The sequence below is a fragment of the Capsella rubella genome, unplaced genomic scaffold, assembly GCF_000375325.1.
Source record: "Capsella rubella cultivar Monte Gargano unplaced genomic scaffold, Caprub1_0 scaffold_3, whole genome shotgun sequence".
NCBI lineage: Eukaryota > Viridiplantae > Streptophyta > Magnoliopsida > Brassicales > Brassicaceae > Capsella > Capsella rubella.
Window position 1 is genome coordinate 7,923,927 of NW_006238921.1, and position 21,283 is coordinate 7,945,209.

The following is a 21,283-nucleotide window of genomic DNA, read 5'->3' on the forward strand; positions in this document are numbered from 1 at the left end:
CTGGTTTAGATATATTTGACATAGTTTAGATATGTTTGACATAGTTAAGATATGAAATTTAATAATAAGTATAATCATTCATGTGCATGCTTCAGTATATAAAGTTTTAGAACCAATAGTGAAAGATTTGATATTAAAGAATTCGTAACATCCTATATTAAACAAAAAAATCGTAATCCCAAAGTCTATAGAAATATTGTTTTAGTGATTACTCAAACAAATACAACACACGTGACATGCACATTGCCATTACTAATGATGATCATCAAGAGCGTTGCATGCTCCGGTTTATTAGCTTGTTTCAACTTTCAAGCAATATTTTTCGTAACGTCTTGAATAAAGATTTTCAAAGCTGATTGAGACGATCCACCATCCGATAAAGCCACGTGACATTTCTTACTCATCTCCATCACTCTCTTCCTCACGTCACTATCCTGCTCCATTAGACATATGATTCCTCTCTCAATCTCCTCTGCCGTCACAGTGACCGTCGCGGCTCCAACCAACTGATCGCCTCGCCAGTACTTTCTTATCCTTACCGCTAAACCAAGCTCCTCCACCATCATGAAAGCGTTGAACTTCTGCTCTGCGTATAATGGCCATGGTGCCATCGGAACACCGAACCAAAGACTCTCGAGGATTGAGTTCCACCCGCCGTGAGTAACAAAACCTCCGATCGCCGGTTTAGCCAGCACGGCTACTTGTGGTGCCCATCCAATCACCTTTCCTATATCCTTTGTCCGATCAAAGAATCCTTCCGGGAGAATCTCTTCAAGATTCTTGAATTCTCCGGGAAGTTCCTTATCTATATCCGGAGATGCACGGCGGAGAGACCACAAGAAACGGTGACCGCTTCTCTCAAGCGCGATAGCAATTTCTCTTGCTTGTTCCTCACGAAAGCCTCCTATGCTTCCGAAGCAGAGGAACACTACCGACCTAGGTGGTTGCTCGTCAAGCCACCGTAATATCTCCGAACTTTTCTCTTCTTTAGAACCGTCAACATGGTTCTCCAGATGCAATATTGGTCCGACTGTGTAAGCACGAGGAGTGTCACCACTCGAGAGAAGAGACTCCAACGCATAAGGTTCAAGCTCAGCAAAAGTATTTACCAAAAAGCCTTTCATCTCTCTGAATCTTCTCGATTGGTTTACAAACATAGGAAGCCACTCTTTCGATCCGAAACCGTAAGGAAGACACTTCACAGGATAAGGACGAGACAAAGTCGGAACGTCTAACAAGGCTTCCGAGTCTTCAAACTCAGTTTCGGTGGCATCGTACATCTTCTTATCGTACATCATCTGGATGTGTAACCCGAGTGAGAGAACACCAACGTTCGAGGTGTAAAACAAGTAACACGGAACACCAAACTCGTTAGCCACGTCTATCACCGAGGTACAGAACATGTCCACGACTAAGCCAGCGAGCCTCGGCGAGTGCGGTAGCCTTGAGTACTCGTCGACGAGCTTCTCAACAGCACGTTTCACCCTCGGGATGTGATTCTCGACATGTAACTCGGTCGTCGGTTGATCTTCGCAAGAGATCACTTCGTAGCGGAGGCGATCGTTGGACGAGGCGGAGAGGGCTGAGACATAAGCGGAAGTACCGATGTCGTCTTTGGAAAGGAGAGGAAGGACGATAACAGAGATAGAGAGGCGGGCTTCTCGCTCCACTAGTAGCTTCGCCATCTCCACTGTTGATCTGAGATGACCAATAACAGGAAACGGTACAAAGATAAGCTCAAAGTTCATGTTTAATGTCTTCATCTCTCTTTCCTTTTGTTTTGTTTGTTGTTGCTTTGTTTATATCGTAACTCGCCAATGAGATGTATCATCATATATAAGCTTCTTTCGTTGGCTCGGTTTATAGGAATAATAAAAAAGAATAAATATATCAATGTAGAAATCATAGTATATATTAATGTATCATATATAAATGATCCGATATAGTAATATTTTTCATTGCATGCGTTAGTTCCCTAGATATATTGCGAAGAAGGTGAGATTCTCTATTAATTCGAGACCGAGAAAAAGCCGCTACACCACACAAGGATGAGTCAAACTCCGAACGTGGCTTCCAAGTTTCGGGTCTTCATTTACTTTCATTTGACATCACTTTCCATATAAACGTATGCCAACAATATCTTTTTTTAAAAGAAAAAATATTCTCTTGCCAACAAAAATAGAGTCATGGTGTGAACTGTGAAGTAATGTAAACTACAAGAAATTATATATTTTGTAGGTGTGAGTAGTATAGTTTCAAAGCAAATAAATAGATTCATGCCTAAATGAGCTCATTGGAGCGTTTGTGTTATGTGCAGAGTGTAGTGCTTAACTGATCATCAAGATTAAATTACATGGAAATCAGAGAGGTAATTATATCTTGATGCTTATTACAAGACTCTATATATGCATCTATTTGCTTAGACTAGTTACATGGACTAATCATGAGTTATATATATTTTTTAGACCATAAGCAGCGTGTATCGTCTGAAAAAGAAAATAATTTATTTTTTATTTTTATTTTTAGATTTAAAAAAGAAGATAATCAATCGCGGGTCGCCACGTGTCAGTGGGGCCTACAAATAGTGAAGAAACAAAACAAGAGACGTCGCGAATGTAGAAACGTCCTTTTTTTTGATAATTTATGATTTAAAATTTTATATTTTAATGTATGGAACTTCTAAAATATACACCGATGTAGTTGCTCTTATGAAAGGAAGAATCGAACCAAACCAAACTGAAGCAATACCCAAACTCAATTACGAAAGTGATGATGGGTTATGTTTTCTTAACCGAAATCGAGCTAAAAACCGAAAATCTTGGTTCGATATTCTCATAAGGAGATTTACAGTATAACCCAACTTAGTTTTTGCATGGGCCTTTTAACTGTAATTTATGAAACGGGCCATTTTGTATTATTGGGCTAACTTTCTAAACAAAAACCCAAAACACAAAGCAGAAGAGATGATGTTCTGTCGCCGCTACGCAATAAGAAAAAACCCTAATTTCCTCCAAATCCGTCAGCGTCCTTGTGGAGTATATATACGCTTCGTCTTCTTCCAACTTTATCAGAACAACAGCAGCTGCATCTTTCTTAACTTTGCTTCTGGTTTTGATTTAACAATGAAGTTTATGGTTTTGTTTATATAATAGATTCTATCGTTTTGTAAGGCTTTTAGTTATGTTTATTGTTTGGGGGATATGGTGATGATACGAATATTTCGTGGACTAGAGTTTCTGATCTGGGCTCTTCACCCAGAATTTGAAGAAACAACCCTTGGCTGTCTGAGTATCCCATTTTTGATTCCTTTGGTTTTGTTTGGTTTTTTTGAAATATTGCCAATGATGATAAAAAACAATTATCTTAGCGGATTTCAGTGAGGTTCTTTGAATCAATGATCTGAATTTGTTACACACACTGAGGCTTTTATGTAATATGTTTTGTTATTACTTATTGATGTGTGCGATGATGATAAAATAGCACGAAGGTGCGTGAAGGGCAGAGGACAAAGCAATGAGAATTGTTTTGCCGTGAGCTCTCTTTATTTAAACGACTTCTCCTTCCACTGAGCATATTTTAGTTTTTTTCTTCTTGAATGGCGTCTTTTACCAATTCTGAAGGATTAAAAAACTGTTCCTTTAGGTATAATGGCATTGACGCAAGATTACGTTGTGGTATATCCTGATCATTTGGCTTTAAAACCATGTTATTTGATCCTGGAAATGCCTCGTACATATATGGTTTCCTATATACATGTTGGTTTAAACTTAAAATTTGGTCCGTTTGGAATGTCCGAACTTGTGTTTTCAAAAGGCTTATGGTTTTGTCCGAGGTGGATTTTCTCTATATTTCATATGATAAGATTTGTGGGTGGAACTTTGTTTGATAGGATTGTTAAATTTTTAGATGAATGATGATGCTATGTTTCAATTGGTAATTGGTGTTTCTAGATTAATATTTCAGATGAAAGACAATATGTATCAAATGGTATTGGTTTCTAGAGGAATATCTGAGATGACTGCTGATATGTATCAATTGGTATGATTGTAAAAAATTTATAATCAAAATTTTGTGGTCTGTAATAAAATGGATTGCAAAACAGTTTGTATAAGAATTTCTTTGTAATATTAGAAGGACCGGTCGACAAATGTATACAACAACTATTGCTTCTTTGGCTTTACTAATCCCATAGATGACTATTGGAGAAAAAAATTGGACTGTTTTCAATTTTGACTATCTTTCGAGTGTCTATAGCTCTTCTGTGGTCACAGTTTACAAATTAAGATGGGAAGTTTCCAGCTATTATAGCTATGTCAAATTGTCATACATTATGGATGTTTTGGTTCAATCAGTGCGTCATGGTCTCATTGACCTCGAACATACATGCTGTGGCTGTTTGAAGTGTTATAGACTTGTTGCGGACCTTCCTACAATATTTCATTAGGTATGCAGTCTCATGTTACTCTAAGAATGGACCGACCAATGAGACTTCATATTAAGAATGGACCGACCAATAATATCTCATTAAGAATGCAATCTCATGTTACTCTCCTGAGTATTTAGAAATGGCCGACCAATAATATCTCATTAGGAATGCAATCTCATGTTACTATTGAGTTTTACGAGAGACCAGTATCGATAGGCTCAGTATAATTCCACACAATGTAAGTTAACCAGTGATTGATAGGCTCCGTATAATCGACACAAATTCTACATTGTGATAGGTGACAAAGTTTAATGCTTTGTGTTGTCGGGTACAAGCTGAGAGAGATGACTTCTTCATTGGTGTAATACTTGTATCACTTGGTTTATATTATTGGTTGCTCTGTTTTTGAATTTCTCCTAAATATTTAAATTGTATTTTTCCAGATGAAAACAAAAGGTCTATTATATCCAGTTTTACAAAATTATGGCTTATTCTATAATCTCCCAAAAATTCTTTAGCATTTTCTTTATTTCATATTCCATGTTATTGAGAAATTAAAAAAAAAGAAAAGAAAGATTATCCTAATAATAATTGTTTGGAGATTCATACTCCATTTAAGCAAAAACATTTTTTTCTTTCTTTAAGTGTCTAGATTTCATTCCTTACTGGTCACTTAAAAACATTCCAATTTATAATTTTTTTTATAAAATTAAAAGATAACAGATACTCTAATTATTATATGTTTGTATGGAGAGGATGCACAAAATAGAGCTGTAATCTTCAGTATTCTAATATAGTCACAGAGTAAGAAAAACTCAAATTTATTTATTTTCTCTGCTTTTTAAAAAAAATATACCCTGAAATGAAAAAATATATAAATACTCAGGAGTCAGGATCGATCCCTAATTGTTTCAGCTTTATTTAACTTTTTTTTTTTGTTTTTTTTTCCTCTGTTAAATTTCTGTCCGACTTGTTTCTTCTTCCCTGCCGTTTAATTTTTCAATAGAAGAAGAATAAGAAGAAGAAGCTGCTTTAAGCTTCATCGATAAACCAAAGAGAGAAGAAGGCACATCGTTCGCCATGGTAGGTTTTGGATTCTCTCAGTCAGACTCTTCTTACGTATAGCTCGAAATTGATGTGTACTCATCGTTATGATCTTCGATATAATTTTTTTGATAAGAAAAGTTAATCCCTGTGAGAGTGTGGAGATTATCCATTTTGAATCGTTTGCTTCGGTTCCTTGTGTAGGAACGAGACGCTGGTGTTGTTAATCTATGTGTTTATGGGAGGTTTGCTTGACTTTTTGATTCGGAGAAAGAGGAGGTTTCGTATTTGTATATTGGTTAATCAATCATGTCTGGGTCGAGTATGTTTAAGACGAAGCTTTGTATTCTGTTTAAGAAGACTGGTAACTGTTCGAGGCCGAATTGTTCGTTTGCTCATGGTACTGCTGAGCTCCGTCGTCCTGGCGAGTCTTCTTTCCCTGGTAATGGTTTCGTTTTAATGCTTTTGGAATCAGCTATTGATTACATATTCAGGTTTATGGTTGAAGGATTCATTGAATCTCAGTAGATTAGGTCTCTTTGCTCAGACTTTTTTTTTTTGGAGTTTTGTATCATTCGTTGATGAGTCTGTGAAGTAATCTTCTCCTGGAGTTTAGTGGTTGAATTTCACTTTTGTATGATATTGTGTAAAACGTTTTAATGAAATCAAACATTTAGGTATCTCAGACTTAGAATATTGGAATTTTGTATCATTCTTTGATGATTCTGTGAAGTAATCTTCTCCTGAAGTTTAGTGGTTCAATTGCACTTTGTTATGATTGTGTAAAACGTTTTCATGAAAATCATATATTTAGGTATCTCAGACTTAGACTTTTGGAATTTTGTATCATTCTTTGATGATTCTGTGAAGTGATCTTCTCCTGAAGCTTTGTGGTTCCATTGCACTTTTTATTGATATTGTGTAAAACGTTTTCTACTTACAGTTGTCTAGTTGAAAAACACATGGTATCAGTATTATACTTATCTTCTGATTTGGTTTATTCCTTAGAATTTTCGTATACGCTTTTACTGACTAGTTTTGTTCTGCGGAATCATTTGGGAATATGGACGTTCCATTTGCAGAAAGATAGCAATTGACAGGGATTAGTATTGTTTTTACCCCGGAGTGGAATCTTCTGGTCTTTCAGGATGAAATTGATATTGGTTTTCTTTTGGAGTGGATTCTACTGGTTTTGTTAAAGCTGAAATTTATACTGGTTTTCTTATTGCTCTTGGTAGCACATTCTTTTTTGAAGAAAATCTATCATGGGTTTTCCTGGGTACATTATTCATCTACAACCATGGTTTTCACTTCTCAGACTCCAAGATTTGGTAGCAAGCAATGCTTGTTGTTAGAATTTTATCAATGCCTGCTGTTATGACTTCTGGTATTTTCATGCTGCCGGTTATGTGTGTGGAGCATGTGGTATTTCCATGATTGTTTTATCTTCAATGGTCTCCTAAAAGGTTTCTTGGATCAAGCAATATGCAGAATATGGGGGTTTGATTGTCAGAAGGAATTGAACATCACATTTTGGTGTTTTGATTGTGTAATTATATGGATCTTCAAGATTGGTTCTTTTTCTCACGTCCAACATTATCTGAAGCATTCTCAACCTATTAATTATCAATGAGATACAGTGACCTCCTCTTATTTAGTTTTCCAATGTGGGTTTTCTCCAACTGCTGGTAAGAAGAGGACATTATTTTGTGGTCTCTTTGAACTGGCGAGTCAGCACCATTACGTTTACTTGTAGTTTTCTGTGATCTTATCCAAGTGTTGTTGACTGGCATGATTCTGTTTTTTTTTTGAAATGGAGTTCACATCTGAACTAGTACTGCAAGTATGCTTTACTGCAAAGTCTGTTTCGTCTACTGCAGGCAGACGTTACAATATGGATTGTGACTTAAGAGATAGACTTGGTAGACAGTTTTCTCCAGAACGGAGACCTTCTTTAGACAGAAGTGGAAGGAGGCTACAAAGATTTAATGGTAAGATCTGCAGCTTTGGGTTTTTGGAGTTCTGTTGTCAATTAGACATTGTCAAAATTCTATGTCAACTCCTTATTCTGTATTTGTTTCTTTTGATTATTACCAACGTAATTCAAATTTTCAGGACATGAGAATGCTAGGCCATTTGACAACCGAAGGTATCTTCTCCCCTCAATTTTGCTGTGCTTATGCTAATTGAAATTTCAGTAGTAATTTGATGACCATGTTTAAAGTGCGGCTTTTGATCTCTTATCATCACAGAGAAAAAGACTTCAGGGAGAACCATAGATTTGATGAACGACGTGATTATGCTGGAGGTTTGAAAGTTGGGAATAGGATTGAAGACAGGGCAGAAGATGGAAGAAACAAGTTTCAGGGTTACAATAATGTTCTGGAAGAGCAGGTTTGAAACATTCATTTTCTTGGTTGGGTGTTTGTTGAGACTGTTTCTTCGTTTCATCTTAATCTAATGTTTAGTGGATAATATTTGTAAAGTTTTTCTAAAGGACCCTGTCTATATGCAGTTAAAAGATGTAGAGATGGATGTTAAGATGCTCACTGATGACAAACTACGATTGGAGGTAAATTTCACCGTTCCACAATTTATTTGATTGCATTGTACATACGAGTTAATTGACATATGGTTGAAACATTTATTCCAAAGGCTTCCGTTGAAAGGAAGGCACAGGAAGTAGACATTCTTACTTCTAGGATGCAGGAGCTTGAGAACCAGTTAGATAGAGAGAAAGAGGAATGTAGGAGGTAATGACTATTTCCTCCTTGATGTTTATTGAAATTGTTATGCAATATAATTGTAGTGGCGTTATTTGGCAAATCTGGGCTTGATCTTCTGGTGACAACTGACAAGTGTTGCTCAATCCTTTGGTTTGTCAGGATCACTTCAAGCACAAAGAAATTTGTGAAAGAATATAACCGCTTCTTGCGGGCACAAGATGATCTAAAGAGGCAAGGCATTTTGCCTTATTTCTGATTGTTTCCTATTTATGTGTGAAAACTTTCATTCACTAACACGATGCTTTGTTAATTCTATAGGTCAGAAGCCCGTCTTCAGAAATTGGGAAACCAACTTAGCACGTATCTTGCTGGAAGTGAAGGAAATAATAGAGATGGAAATGTGGATATTGTGAGCGATGAAGAGAACAACGGTCGGAATTTGAGTATCGCTTGTGATCCACAGAATGAGTTGCAGAATACGTCTTCAATGTCTAGGAAAAAGCGTTATGTGGATCAATATACTACAAAAGAAACTGTTGAAGATGGTAAACTTACCTGTATTTTCATCTGTGTTTGAACTTAATTCTTGGTTCGTCAGTTCATAGAGACTATAAACTTTATCCATATGTTTCAGGCTTCATAGGAAGAGGTGAACAAGAGAGGATGGAGAAGGAGAAGGAGAAGAAGAGACCTTCTCGTTGGAATACGGTTTCTTCCAAATCATATTCTGAAGAAGAAAGTGGTGCGTGGAACGATGAAGACACAATTAACAAGTCCTCATCAAAGGAAGACAACTGGAAGAGGAGAAGGTATTCTATTGGCACCTCATCTACTGATAAGGTACGACATTCTTCTTCTTCTGCAGAAGTGGTGTTCACTTGAACTGTAAGGATATGAAATTGGTGCTCAAGTTGCTTCTTAAAGCTTTTGATGTTCTTTCACGTTAAAGATGTGTTTTTGTTAAAAGTGGAAATAATAGAATTTGTTACATGGTATTGGTGCTGTAGGTAATATCGTCGATGAGCATGGCAGCTCGGGTATTTGATGATGTTGCAGAGTTTGAGGAAGAGATTCCGGAAGCAGCCAAAAGCTCTCCTCTCATATCTCTTCCTCCACCCCCACCTCTCAGAGATGCCCATGTTCAGGTAAGCATGAGTAGAAGATTCTCGAAAATTTATGGTGGTAAACTAATTTCTCCAGAACAAAACTACTCGGAGATGATGACGCTAACGAAATACCGTGTGCTTTGTGTTCAGGGAGAAGAGGCGGATGTAAACGTTGATGTCATGGAACAGGGGAAAGCCAATGACCTTGATGACTCCGACTGATCATAAGAACCGCTAAAATTTGAACACTAGAAAAAAAGCCTGTTGTTTTTTTTTTTTTTTTTTTTGGTCACCAAAGCCTGTTGTTTTAAAGTAACCTTTTGGGGGTTTTAGGCGAGCTTTACATTTTATTCGGTGCAATATTAACAATGGTTAGAATCCGTATATGTTTTTTTGTTCATCATCTTTAGACTTCGACTTCGATAATTTATATAAAAAATTACTAGCTCCAATATGATGAAATTCTGCAAGTTCCTTTAAGCGTCGAGAAAATTTTCCATATGCGCATAATTTGATTAATCAATGATCTGATCACTATAAAGGCAAAATTGACAGTTTCTGTTACTTTTGAAAACATAAATTAGGCTTCAAACTGATGAAGAATCGTCCAGACACTTCGAGCACTTGCAGCTGAAACCATAGTCTGCAAGTAATGCTTGTCTCTCTTTGTACGGAAGCTCCTCGTCTATATACGAAATCGTCACCTGTTGTTTCACATATGGAACTCAAAAATCAAAAACAAGTTCTCTTTTTCAAAATATTCAACTGCTACGATTAGAGAGAAGATGCGTACCTCTTCGTTCTTGCTGATGCTTCTTAACGCTAATATAACTGCTTGTCCGTCTCTGTCCTGCAAAACACACAAGACAAAAAGCGTTCCACATGGAGGAATCGAGTTCAGTCCCAAAAGTGTTGATGAAAAATCTTAAATCCTTTAGAAGTATTATAGATCATAAAGAGAAAGAAGATGTAAGCAAGATACCTCTTCTCGTTTGAAGGCTTTTGCATTAGGGCAACAAGAATGGTTCATACAGCTCTGCAGAGGGAAGAAGGCCGTTCCTAAAACCCAAAGATGGATGATGCAATAATGTTAAATCTTGGTTACAAGTTACCAAACTCCTCTGTTTTGTGATGACAATATTCTTTTCATTTCTAACCTTGGCAAAAGTCCGAGAACTCATCACCAAGAGCATCTAGAAACGGTCTTGTAATTTCCTCAGCTTTTTCCTATGATAATGAGAAAAAGAAACTGGTAAGAGTCGATAGATTTTGGTCAAAGAATAACAACAATGGGTACAAAGCATTATTCTGTTCAGACCTTGTCTGCATCAGGAAGATCATCAATATACAAGAAATAGTCCTCTACTGGTGATGCTACCACCAAGTCTCTGCCAAAGATCAAACATATTATGGGTAAATTCATTGTACATGTAAGGATATAAACAGGAATTGACAACTCTTACAGGTTATTCAGCTCAAACATGCCGATGATATTCCCATAGATTTCAAGGGAGAAAACTTTCCAGCGTTAAGGAATAACTCTCTGTGAGTCAAATATATAAACAAGGAAACGACGGTACAGATAATATATCAAACTGACAAGGGGGATACGGGCTTCACATTCTTTATCAAATATGGCTGTCTTCAGGAGCTCCAAAGACTGGAGATAAAAAAATGTCATTTGGTGGGCAAAACAGTCAGGATCCGCAGCTTATGCCACTGCAATTGTGATCTCTACACAAAGCACAGCAACTAAACTCATTTATCAAGTGATATGTACAAATGAAACACCTACCGTAAATGCAAGATTCTTTATTTGCATCCTGAAGGCTCCTTCATCAGAAATATCAACATCTTCTGGCAATGCGATGCAGTCCCACCACCTACCAAAAATAAGAATAGAGGATTAGATATTTCACATGTGGCATAAATATATCACACAAGGAACCTGTTATGTATGATCATACAGTATGTAATTTAGATCAATTTTATCACATGTAGAAACATAGAGAAAGAAAGAAAAGTGATTCATGCTCTTCCATAATATACAAGACTATCTAATTGCACATCAATTTATACCTTCTTTTGTATCCAATAGAAACTGGCTTCCATGCCTCCAAGAGTAATGAATGATTTGGCCCACTCTGTTTTGCTTTTTTGTTCACGTGTTCGGCTTTCAATTTCCTGTACCTTAGAATGGTAAAGGCAATCGCCTAGCCATAATACATTATCCACAGCTGGTTAGTTCTTTTCTTCATATTGTGAGGAAAGGGTATATACTAGAGATAATAAAAGATTGGAACTTGCATAAGCATCACAGATCTCACTGTAAACTAATATATTTTATAAGCTCCTTGTCAGTTTATCTAAGATAATCAAAAGGTAGACATAACAACAGATAGAAGATATACCTTGGCAGCCAGGATGAAAATATCATTTGTCTCTGAAAATTAAGAAATGATAAGATATAAATAAAGTTACCTCAAGACTGAAAAGGCAATTTCAACTAAAAGAAACTTGGAATTATTTTACCATTAGCATGTTTTATAAACTCTCCAAGAGCCTCTCGAGATATTGATGCAGACCTCTCACCAGTGCAAAGTAAAGAGTGAGAACTTTCCCAATCTGCCTCTGCGCATGATTCACTGTGTCATATCGAAACAGCACATTAGTATTAGTATGCATAACTTACAAATGCAAAAACAATAATGATATACGAAAGCCGAAGACATCAAATCTCATTTACCTACAATAGAAAGCCTCCTGACATCCTCCAGGACACGAAAGAGGCGAAGGCAAAGGAAACTTATCAGCGTGCGGCAATGCCATTTCCCCATTCATCAGAGAACTAACAACTCCTTCCGGAAGAGTATGATGGCTTGAACTGCTTCCACCACATTGTTCCTCATTCCCAATGTACTTCACAGACTTATCTTCTTCACTTTCAGATGAATCACCAACGCAACAACCAGAAAGACCAAGATTCTTAAAAAAGAGTTTCCGGCCAATTTGTTTCTCGATCGATCCAACAAACCGGAAACAAAAACTGCAAACCAAACAATCCACCTTGTTGGATGAATGCTGGATGCCAACAAGAATCTGATCTTTCAAAATGAGTTCATCTTCTTGAAACTCTGAATTAGCATAAACACCTAACCAATACGAAGGAAACAGATTCAATACACCCAACATTGCAGCCATTGAGATTCTTACAAAAATTCAATACAAAAATTAAAACAAGAAACCAACCTTTCCCAGTGGTTCCATTGTGTTTCACTTCAATTCCATTGCATCCTCTACTATTTATAAGCTTTTGAAAATACTCCTGAACAACAAATTGAGAAACCAGTATCGAGCTCAGTCACTATAAGCTTCCATTATGATTATGCTCAACGAAGATTAGCATCGAACATGCTTATATATATATAGAGAGAGAGAGAGAGGGAGAGAGGGATTTTGCCTGAAGTTGGAGAGCTGGAAGCGGAGCAAGAAGAGCGGCGACGTCGGCGGAGCTATTCTCGTCGTTTTTGCAAACTGAATCCATTAAAATGGCCGGAGATATTCTCGCGCGGCGGCGCGTGTGTGTGTTTTTTAGTTTGGTGTTCTTTTGAACTGTTTGGGTCCAAAGATCAGAGAGAGACTCTTTTGGAGTGGAGATGAACTACCCGACCCGGACCTGATCCATACCCGTTCTCAGATTTTCCTTTCTCGTATTTACCAAATTATTTATTTGGAAATTTTAGTAAATTTACTAAAATATTAAAAAAACATATTTGGTATACGTAAAAGAACATATTAAATATGTAAATTGTTTTCTATAATATTTTATATAATTAAAAAAAATATTTTTAGTTTTTAAATAATCAAACTACTTAATCGAATATATATATATTTTGGATAGTAGTGTACATTTAAATTACGTATCACTTTTTTAGTTCAATAGTATTTTAGATAAATACGTTTAACATATAGCTAGGTGTTAAACAAGCCAAAACTATATATCAATTAATATTGTAAGCAAATGCAATATACAAGTTTTGTAGTATATCACAACAATAAACGAAATATATATGTATAGGTTCATTAATGGATTATTGAAATTAATAACAAGCACTGTGATAACAAATATATCCAAACGTTCTCACACATCAAAGTAATCCCAAAGAGATATCCAAATCGAGAAAAGCTTGAAAAATTGGAGTTTGCATGTTAAACCAGAAGGTATAATAAAAATAGAATTGAGGAGATGACAAAGTATGAGTATGACTTTCTTATTTACTTACTACAAACAAACCCAAAATATTCAATAAAATCTGCAAAGTTAGAGATTATTTCTTCCACGAATATGATATGATGAATTGATGATGATGATATATCTAATGAGATGAGGAAGAAGAAGCCTTCTTCAGTTCTTCTTGTCCACAATAGAAGTTCCTGTGACTTTGATCATAGAGTTGAGTCGCTTATCCATCTTTAGATACTCAATCGTCTTCATATACTTGGGATCTATAACTACTCCATGATTTGCAACGTCCTCCTTCATTTTTTTCTCCAATTCCTAGTTTTTAGAAAGATGATGATCATATCCAATGTTTTCATAGAAAGAAAGAAAAAACAATATTGAAAAGTTGCAAAAATATATTATGTCAAAACAAAACATTTTACCTTAACTTTCTCTTTATCTACTTCTGGTGCTTGCATGATACGATCCAATTCGGCTTCAATCTCAGCCTCAGTAAGAACCATTTCTTGAACTTTCTTTTTTGCTTTTGTGTTTGGGTAGTACAATTATATGTAGAACAATAGTAGAACACTTCTTTATAATTATTTTTGTGTGTTCTTGTTACTGATGATCTCCTCATTTTATAGATGTATGTGTGTCAAGTAAGTCACTAAAAAGCTTATGTTGATGTTGTAATATCTAGGAAACTCTTGCTTTACAGTGTTTGTTTACTCCAATATTGTTTCGTATGTAATTTCTTTATTTATCCATTGGACTTTAATTTATAACCACGTACCGATTGACTCTAATAATTTTGGTTTTTTTACAAAAAAAGTGCACTATATATGATGATGATAAGTCTAAGATACACACACATAACTACGCGTTTTCAAAGTTTCTAAAAATGCATAAATAACAAGTCGTCTTTACGCATTTTAAAGACATGCACCATGTTTATATAATCTGATCCTGTACTTATAATATTTCAATAATTGTGTGTTTGCAACAAACCCATGCAAAAAGAAGAAATTTCCATCGTATTACACGGCACTATAGTCTTTGATTCTCTAACCCCTTTTCTATATCTATATTTGTTTTTTTTTTCTTTATAAATACAAGAAATTTCATCGCATTTGTTTGTTTTCTTGATACCACAACATGTAGCAATTGGGAAACTTCTGCAGTCCGCACTCAGTTTATGATAAAATCCGAAATAAATACAATTGGCAACGTCAATGAACTAATGAACAAAAATATAAAAATTATTGCAAAAGACTTGTGCAATACAAAAAATTACAAATTGTCTAGAAATTAAATATGCTTTTTGTGATTGTTCATTAAAAATATATCATAACTAAATCCATTTACATGCAGTCTCATAAGAAGGATATCTAAAGTTTTATGCGTATCATTTTTTTTTTCTGTTAAACAATAAGTATCATTTTAAATATACATCTTACATGGTTGAGCAAGCCATTACCTAACAAAAATTAAAATCAAAAGATTTTTTTTTTTTTTTATCAATCAAAAGATTTATATGAATACAAAAGTTGTTTAATATATGTCTACGTTCATATTTGGATTATTGAAATAAACAAGCACTTGCCAATGACCGTGTATCATTTTAGTATCACAATAAGCGAAATATATGATTACGTAGGTTTCATTATTGGATTATTATAGAACGTAGATGAAGTCATCATCATCCACATTGATAATCAAGAAACTGAAATTAAATAAACGCACACACTTAATAATATAACAAGATAGAAAGCTGCTTATAGTTTTTTCTTGATAATCCGCTTCTCAATCAAGAGCCCATTTATTTTCTCAAGAACCTCTCTTTCTTCCTCATCTGTGTATCCCTTCTCAATGTTGAAGTCTGTGAAAATCTGTTCCACAGTTTTTTCTGTGATCATATCCGCCATAGCTTGGCAGGCTCGGTCAAGAAGGGTTTTGTTGTCTAGGTAATTCGCAGCAAGAATGAGTGCCAAGAGGGTGGATGGATCGGTTTGCAAATTCATGAACCACTTGTCGTCCCACGTCTTGAGATCTTCGGGTTTCTCACGATCGACGTGGTGCTTGATGCAGTACTCCGTCACCAACGCAAGAATCTTGCCTTTCACGTTTGTAAGCGGGACACCATTGTTGGTGTTCTCGTCGTCAATCCAATGAGCTATGGTCAGGCATTGTCTTGCGACATCTTCTTCGATCTGAAACTCTACATTATCGGAGCTCTTCAACACGATCATCTTCGTCGACATTTTTTTATTTTCTTTCTCTGGAAGCAATGTGATGAAAAGATTTGAAGAATTGAGAGAGCGATAGAATAAAAAAAGTTGATGATTTGATGAAGGTTATGAACCAATGCGTCCGTTTAATTTATAGGCCATATTCGTAGATGTATTGCGTCAAGTAAGTCACAAAACAAAAGCATGAAGTTGTATGTCTACTCATGTTGATGTTGTTCTTACACAACATCTATGATATAGTTACGCTTTTTTTTATGTGTCTTTTTGATCAAAACCACAACTTTTTAAAAAATTAGGAAATGCGTGTTTTGTAAAATTTACTCCTAAGTTTTGTTTGTAATACCTTTTTTTACCCATTGGAGTAACCACCGACTCAAATTCTCATATTAACTTTGTCATTAGAATTGCACTATGATGTTGTTTACGCGTATGCATGCAATATATGTAGTCTTTGATTCAATTACGAAACTTCATCCCCACAGTTTCATTTGGATATCCAGTGTATTCACATAATAAAGTATATGAAGTTTTACTTTATAATAAAAAAATAAAATACAATTCTCTTCAAGCAATTTTGTAGAAGTAATATACTTTGTCAAATAACGAGACTTTTGTTTATTTTCTTAAAGATTTGTGACTAAGTTGCTAATACAAAAATTACAAACTTGGATGGATACTTTCACAGAGGCACTCGCAGTAATATCTAACTCCAAATATATCAAACTTTTAATTTAGACACAATAAAAAAAAAAAAAAGAAAAAAGAAAAACAAGTTTCAGCCTAATAGACACACTCGATCATTGATGCTGAAGTCAGGACTCAGGACAATGTATCTTACACCTCTCTTTTTGTTGACAATCAAACACATCCAAAGAACTGTTCTATTGACTGCGAGGTGAACACATTTGGAGCTATTCGCTCCGGTTTCACGGCAGCGACTTGAAGCTGATATTTGATGAACCTCTGTGAATAAGCACGGAGTTAGTGAACTGAAGAAGCTAGAAAAGATTATATATGAGTAAGAAAGGAAAAGACTTTACAGATAGTTGTGTGTTGATTTCTGGATTTGTATCGATATGCCAGTCAGGTTCTAGTTGTCTGACAAATGAAGTTCTTCCGATCTCTGTACTACAAAAGAGAACCTGCAAATTCATGTTACAGAACTGTGATTATTGGTAGTTTGACAAAACCATTTCGACTTTTAACTAGTGTTTGCATGGTTGAGGACAGAGAATTTTCAAATAAGCCATGCTTCGATACAATTATAGGAAAGCTTTCTGAAATAATTCACGGATACAAGACCGTCTAAGAAAGCCTGATATGAATACCTTTTCTTTGACCAAACCACCAGATGTGAAAATGCCTGCACTTTCTAAAGCTTCTAGAACTCTGGCCTGCATATTAGAGCTCAAAATGTCAGTTTCAGAAACTAGTGAAAATAAAACCACTTGCTCCAACCGGGAAAAAAAATATTATACAAAACACGAACGCCTCAAGCATTTAGTTGCACCAATGAACTCAGCTCTCTTCCTCTAAATATGTAAAGATATGTGCTTAAGAATCCTTCTTACAAAACAGTATATATTGCTCAAGTATTAGCTACAGGAATCCATGTTATGACAGAGTCCGGAATTTTAAGCTAACCGTGTTTAAAGATAACCACAACTAGTATGCTATGGATACTAGAGCCTAGTACCAACAAAAGAACAGGAATGAGAGGAAACATTGACTGAAAAAGAAATTACTGCTCACTTCGCTTTCATCGTCAAGTACTCTTTCCATGAGGTATAAATCACTAAACTTTGTAATCTCTAGGAGAACTTCCAAAACAGATGACCTCACTGTCACTTGTTTCTGCATAAAATTGCTTTGAGTCAGGTTCAGAAGCATAATGCAATACTCAAATGAATGTCAAAAAGGAAGTATTATTACTTGGAGTTCTTCTGGACTTGTTTCTTCAAGAATTACTCCAAGAAGACGGCATGTTACCTACAAATGCATATTAGAAAACGGTGAAGCTCAACACAATAATGAACCTAGCCTAGTGCTTAAACTCGTATATAAAACAGCTATCGATCATTTCACATCGTCAAAGCCTATATGCAGCTCAGAGAAAATACAACACCAGAAAATAAATTCACAACATTATCAATCCTGAATAGCAAATTACCTTCCTTCCTTCACTAAGCTTCTGCCTAACTATTTGCCCCAAAGTAGGCTGCAAAACAAAACCAGCAATCAAAACCAACAGAGAACAAAGTAAATACTGCAAACACAAAATTTCAGAATTGTGTAGAAAAAAACAAAAAGAATGTTACTTTAACAGGTTGAAAGAACTGATCAACAACATCTTGCACCGCATTATCCTCATGAGGCGAAGAAACCTCAGGAGGTACAGAAGCTAGATTCGACTGAGCAGCAGCAGCAGCACTAGACGATTCAGGGGATTGCATCCTCCGCTTCGGCTGCCTTCTTTGCCGTTGTTCCCCTGGCGTTCTAATCGCCCTCCACGTGAATATCACCGCAATCGCCAGCCCCGCAATCGCACCAATAGATCTTGAATCCTAATCCCAAATAAACATCAGCAATCAAAAACAAATCAACTCACTTTACTAATTCAAAAATTGGTACTTTATTCCCCAAAACCAGCTAAATCACTCAAATTTGAGCTGAATCGTAACATTACGTAACTAGCTTCATCAATTTTGAAGATTTCAATTGGAAAAATTACTTTCCTCCCTAATTCCACTAATCAAAGTCAAAATTGGATTCAATTCCCAACATACCCAGATCCGATACAGAAACAGAGTAAACGAGAGAGAGGGATCGAGAAGAAGAAAAAAACCAGATTTCGAATCGATGTAGTTGAGAAGAGGCTTGACATTTTGAAAGCAACGTAAGCGCTTAAACGCTTAATCAACCGGACGATCTCTTCAGTAGGCGACGGCGAAGACGATTCCGCCATTTTAGTCTCTTACGTCTCCCTCAAAACCCAGATTTCCAAATACGTCGTCGTTTTAAACACGAGAATCCGAACTATGAGATGATTCTTAGCTTCAAGCTTTTAGATATGGAAGAAACGAAAGAGGCACTGTTCTCGAGCTTCTTTAGAGAGAGAGAGAGAGATAGAAGAATTGTACTTTTCCATAGAACACAACTAGGCAATGTCAAACTGTAAGGACACGTGTACGTTTTACACGTGGCAGTAGATAAGAATGTGAGACCATGGTTTGTTCGGTAGGGTGCGATGGATCAGAATCTATAAGCGATGAAGGGATGAAACGTAGCGTTTTGATTTTGTTTTCGATAAATTTTTACACGATGAAGTTGGAGATAATACGAGGAGTAAGAAATTAGGAAACTAGAATTGGTTTTCGATTTGTTGTTGTTTGATACTTAAGCCAACAAGTAGTGTAATTTTACAAGTGAATAGAATGAAACAGACATAAATATGTATAACAAAAACCATATGTGAAAACTGAAAAGTGTAAGAAAAAGCTTCTCTCCATTAGTTGAAATTTACATAAGTAATCAAATTTAACCAGTTTACATTATTAATCTTAGTCATGGTGTAGCATAAAAAAATGAGTTATACATATTAGTTTTTCGTAGCTTGAATGTAAAACGACTTCTTAAATAATGAAAATTATAAATCGAAAAGTTAGTTGATAAACTTTTTCTGTCAACCAAACGCGCTCAGTTAAAAGATAATAGAAAAAAACGTTTGTATACATATCAAACATGTAACGATGATAAAGACGATGTAGGTTAGAGACTCTCTTGCATTGGTCGATTATCTTTAAGGGAAGAAACATCGTCGCCGTTTTGTAGCGTTTCTTTTTCGAGGTGAAAGCAATAACTTTCAAAAACTCTAAAACTCACTGTCACTCTAAAGTCAAGGAGAAAGAGAAGCTCCAACTCCATTTTGTTCAAGTCTGCATTGCTCACGCCTCCTACCCGAGCATAGAACTCATTGTTGTAGTGCCTGTGAATCTAAAATTAGTTAAACACATATCTTGTCATCTAATACATGTAAAAATAAATCAAGAACTCAAAAGTGGCATTTGACTTAGGTTACAAAATTTGTCTTAGATATAATAAAGTATATTTCATTTTTAGAAATAGATGAAGATACACAACAATATATTGTTTTATAATCAGTCTAATTCACAATATATGAGAAATTGAAGAAAGGCTTAATTACTTACACGTCGTCTAGTATCTTGGAGGCAATCATGACACAAGTGACGAGGAGTCTATGAACATTCAAGGACACAACCAAAGAACCAGGATACTTATGAGCCAACCGGTCTATGTACACATACCCGACAACCAAACACGACGGGCTACATTTTGTGTACTTATATATCCTCTCAAGGTACTTTGCTATACTTATGCTCGGTGCTCTCACGCCGTGAAACGCCTCCAAGCTCTTCCCGAACCCCTTAGTTTGCTTAGCTAACCACTCGTTCCGTGCCACGAGCTTCTCCATCACATGGGAGATTATAGTCAGCACTCTTGGAGTGGCTGTTTCCGTTGGCGGCTCTGGTCCCACGACCGGGTCCAGTAGTTCATCGTCTCCGGCTGCGGTTAACATGGGTTTGCTTCAATTCTCTCGTGAATGGGCCATATGTTGTATCGTTCGTTTTGGGGTCTGTACTTGTAGATTGGGTGGTGGAGATACGATGAGCTTAAGATGTTGTTACATGGGGATGTTATCATGTTTTCGTCTGACGTTGGACCAGCTTGTGTGAGATGGGTTTGACACGTGTAACTTCACGAGAAGATAGGATTCTGATTAGTGCTCTCTTAGGGCATCCTCATTGCAAGGATCTTAGGGGTAAGGGCATGGGCATTGCAAGGACCTATTCCTTGGTCCCAATATTTTTTTATCAATTTTTTTTGCAAGGGACAAATGTTAAATATTTTGGTACGAGCATTGGTGTCCTACGTAATTCGTCCCACGGAAAAACCACCAATTTTTTATATTTTTATTTAATTTATTTTAATTTATAAGTAAAAACATTTGAAATATTAGATTAATTTATAACATATTAAGAATGGAAAAAAAAAATTAGAAAGTTATAAAAACATAAAAAAGATAAAACATACAATAAAGACATTAAAAATGGTAGGAAGAACAAAACTTTTGAAAAATGTTATTATGAAATTGAGTTGAAGTTGTGAGGAATGGCTTCTCTACTCGCTTGCATATATATAGACAAAAGTTTTAAGGTTTGGTGGAGCAATATTCTTACCCGTGGAGTTGTGACAAGCTTTATCCGTGACATTGTGTATCAAAACAAGAATCATATCACTTTATACAGACAAATACAACAAGTTTATTCCTGGTGCCAAGTTTGAGATGGTCATAAACATCCTACTTAAAATTGACTTGGCCACTATATCTAGTCAACAACGAGAAGAGATAATGAAAACTAGCAAGCTTTATACAACAAATAAATATAATCATACTACAAATGCTTTTCCATCTTTGATCATGTTGG

At 35.8% G+C, this 21,283-nt stretch overlaps 7 protein-coding genes and 4 non-coding genes across 12 annotated transcripts; 5 read left to right on the forward strand and 6 right to left on the reverse strand.

Annotated features, from left to right (window-relative positions):
• Positions 1–116: 116 nt before the first annotated feature.
• LOC17891610 (UDP-glycosyltransferase 71B8) lies at positions 117–1,885 on the reverse strand. The gene has a single exon (XM_006298905.2). The coding sequence runs from the start codon at positions 1,761–1,763 to the stop codon at positions 309–311; it is 1,455 nt and encodes a 484-aa protein (XP_006298967.2). The 5' UTR covers positions 1,764–1,885; the 3' UTR covers positions 117–308.
• Positions 1,886–3,194: 1,309 nt separating this feature from the next.
• On the forward strand, positions 3,195–3,296 carry LOC111831772. Its single transcript, XR_002834908.1, has one exon. It is a non-coding gene; the product is annotated as a small nucleolar RNA Z157/R69/R10 (small nucleolar RNA).
• A 39-nt stretch (positions 3,297–3,335) lies between these two features.
• LOC111831773 lies at positions 3,336–3,426 on the forward strand. The gene has a single exon (XR_002834909.1). It is a non-coding gene; the product is annotated as a small nucleolar RNA R11/Z151 (small nucleolar RNA).
• Positions 3,427–3,459: 33 nt separating this feature from the next.
• On the forward strand, positions 3,460–3,574 carry LOC111831774. Its single transcript, XR_002834910.1, has one exon. It is a non-coding gene; the product is annotated as a small nucleolar RNA Z152/R70/R12 (small nucleolar RNA).
• A 33-nt stretch (positions 3,575–3,607) lies between these two features.
• LOC111831775 lies at positions 3,608–3,737 on the forward strand. The gene has a single exon (XR_002834911.1). It is a non-coding gene; the product is annotated as a small nucleolar RNA snoR80 (small nucleolar RNA).
• A 1,583-nt stretch (positions 3,738–5,320) lies between these two features.
• Positions 5,321–9,705, forward strand: LOC17893175 (zinc finger CCCH domain-containing protein 40). 2 transcript variants are annotated; one of them, XM_006299289.2, is made up of 12 exons: positions 5,321–5,509; positions 5,675–5,912; positions 7,351–7,461; positions 7,586–7,619; positions 7,723–7,864; positions 7,986–8,042; positions 8,126–8,223; positions 8,356–8,427; positions 8,515–8,741; positions 8,831–9,036; positions 9,204–9,341; positions 9,453–9,705. In XM_006299289.2, exons 2-12 carry the CDS (start codon positions 5,780–5,782, stop codon positions 9,522–9,524), a joined length of 1,290 nt encoding a protein of 429 aa, XP_006299351.1. In that variant the 5' UTR covers positions 5,321–5,509; positions 5,675–5,779; the 3' UTR covers positions 9,525–9,705. The 2 variants fall into 2 exon arrangements, with proteins under 2 accessions (XP_006299351.1, XP_023641621.1); XM_023785853.1 differs by lacking the exon at positions 5,321–5,509 and having other exon boundaries at positions 5,824–5,912; positions 6,553–7,461.
• Positions 9,570–12,920, reverse strand: LOC17893045 (histone-lysine N-methyltransferase ATXR2). The gene is made up of 14 exons (XM_006297440.2): positions 12,763–12,920; positions 12,552–12,627; positions 12,049–12,454; positions 11,835–11,947; positions 11,714–11,745; positions 11,382–11,515; positions 11,098–11,185; positions 10,914–10,962; positions 10,766–10,820; positions 10,621–10,690; positions 10,460–10,529; positions 10,285–10,361; positions 10,096–10,152; positions 9,570–10,006 (listed from the first exon to the last, which is right to left on the reverse strand). The coding sequence occupies exons 1-14, from the start codon at positions 12,844–12,846 to the stop codon at positions 9,890–9,892; spliced, it is 1,428 nt and encodes a 475-aa protein (XP_006297502.2). The 5' UTR covers positions 12,847–12,920; the 3' UTR covers positions 9,570–9,889.
• A 787-nt stretch (positions 12,921–13,707) lies between these two features.
• LOC111831367 lies at positions 13,708–14,048 on the reverse strand. The gene is made up of 2 exons (XM_023785284.1): positions 13,968–14,048; positions 13,708–13,860 (listed from the first exon to the last, which is right to left on the reverse strand). The coding sequence occupies exons 1-2, from the start codon at positions 14,046–14,048 to the stop codon at positions 13,708–13,710; spliced, it is 234 nt and encodes a 77-aa protein (XP_023641052.1).
• A 1,092-nt stretch (positions 14,049–15,140) lies between these two features.
• Positions 15,141–15,856, reverse strand: LOC17890600 (SKP1-like protein 11). Its single transcript, XM_006298943.2, has one exon. It carries the CDS (start codon positions 15,786–15,788, stop codon positions 15,303–15,305), a length of 486 nt encoding a protein of 161 aa, XP_006299005.1. The 5' UTR covers positions 15,789–15,856; the 3' UTR covers positions 15,141–15,302.
• A 497-nt stretch (positions 15,857–16,353) lies between these two features.
• Positions 16,354–18,893, reverse strand: LOC17892850 (peroxisome biogenesis protein 22). Its single transcript, XM_006298213.2, has 8 exons — positions 18,622–18,893; positions 18,095–18,340; positions 17,947–17,994; positions 17,709–17,765; positions 17,529–17,630; positions 17,105–17,170; positions 16,817–16,918; positions 16,354–16,739 (listed from the first exon to the last, which is right to left on the reverse strand). The coding sequence occupies exons 1-8, from the start codon at positions 18,739–18,741 to the stop codon at positions 16,635–16,637; spliced, it is 846 nt and encodes a 281-aa protein (XP_006298275.1). The 5' UTR covers positions 18,742–18,893; the 3' UTR covers positions 16,354–16,634.
• Positions 18,894–19,484: 591 nt separating this feature from the next.
• Positions 19,485–20,465, reverse strand: LOC17892916 (cyclin-U1-1). Its single transcript, XM_006298524.2, has 2 exons — positions 19,985–20,465; positions 19,485–19,761 (listed from the first exon to the last, which is right to left on the reverse strand). The coding sequence occupies exons 1-2, from the start codon at positions 20,371–20,373 to the stop codon at positions 19,545–19,547; spliced, it is 606 nt and encodes a 201-aa protein (XP_006298586.1). The 5' UTR covers positions 20,374–20,465; the 3' UTR covers positions 19,485–19,544.
• Positions 20,466–21,283: the final 818 nt, after the last annotated feature.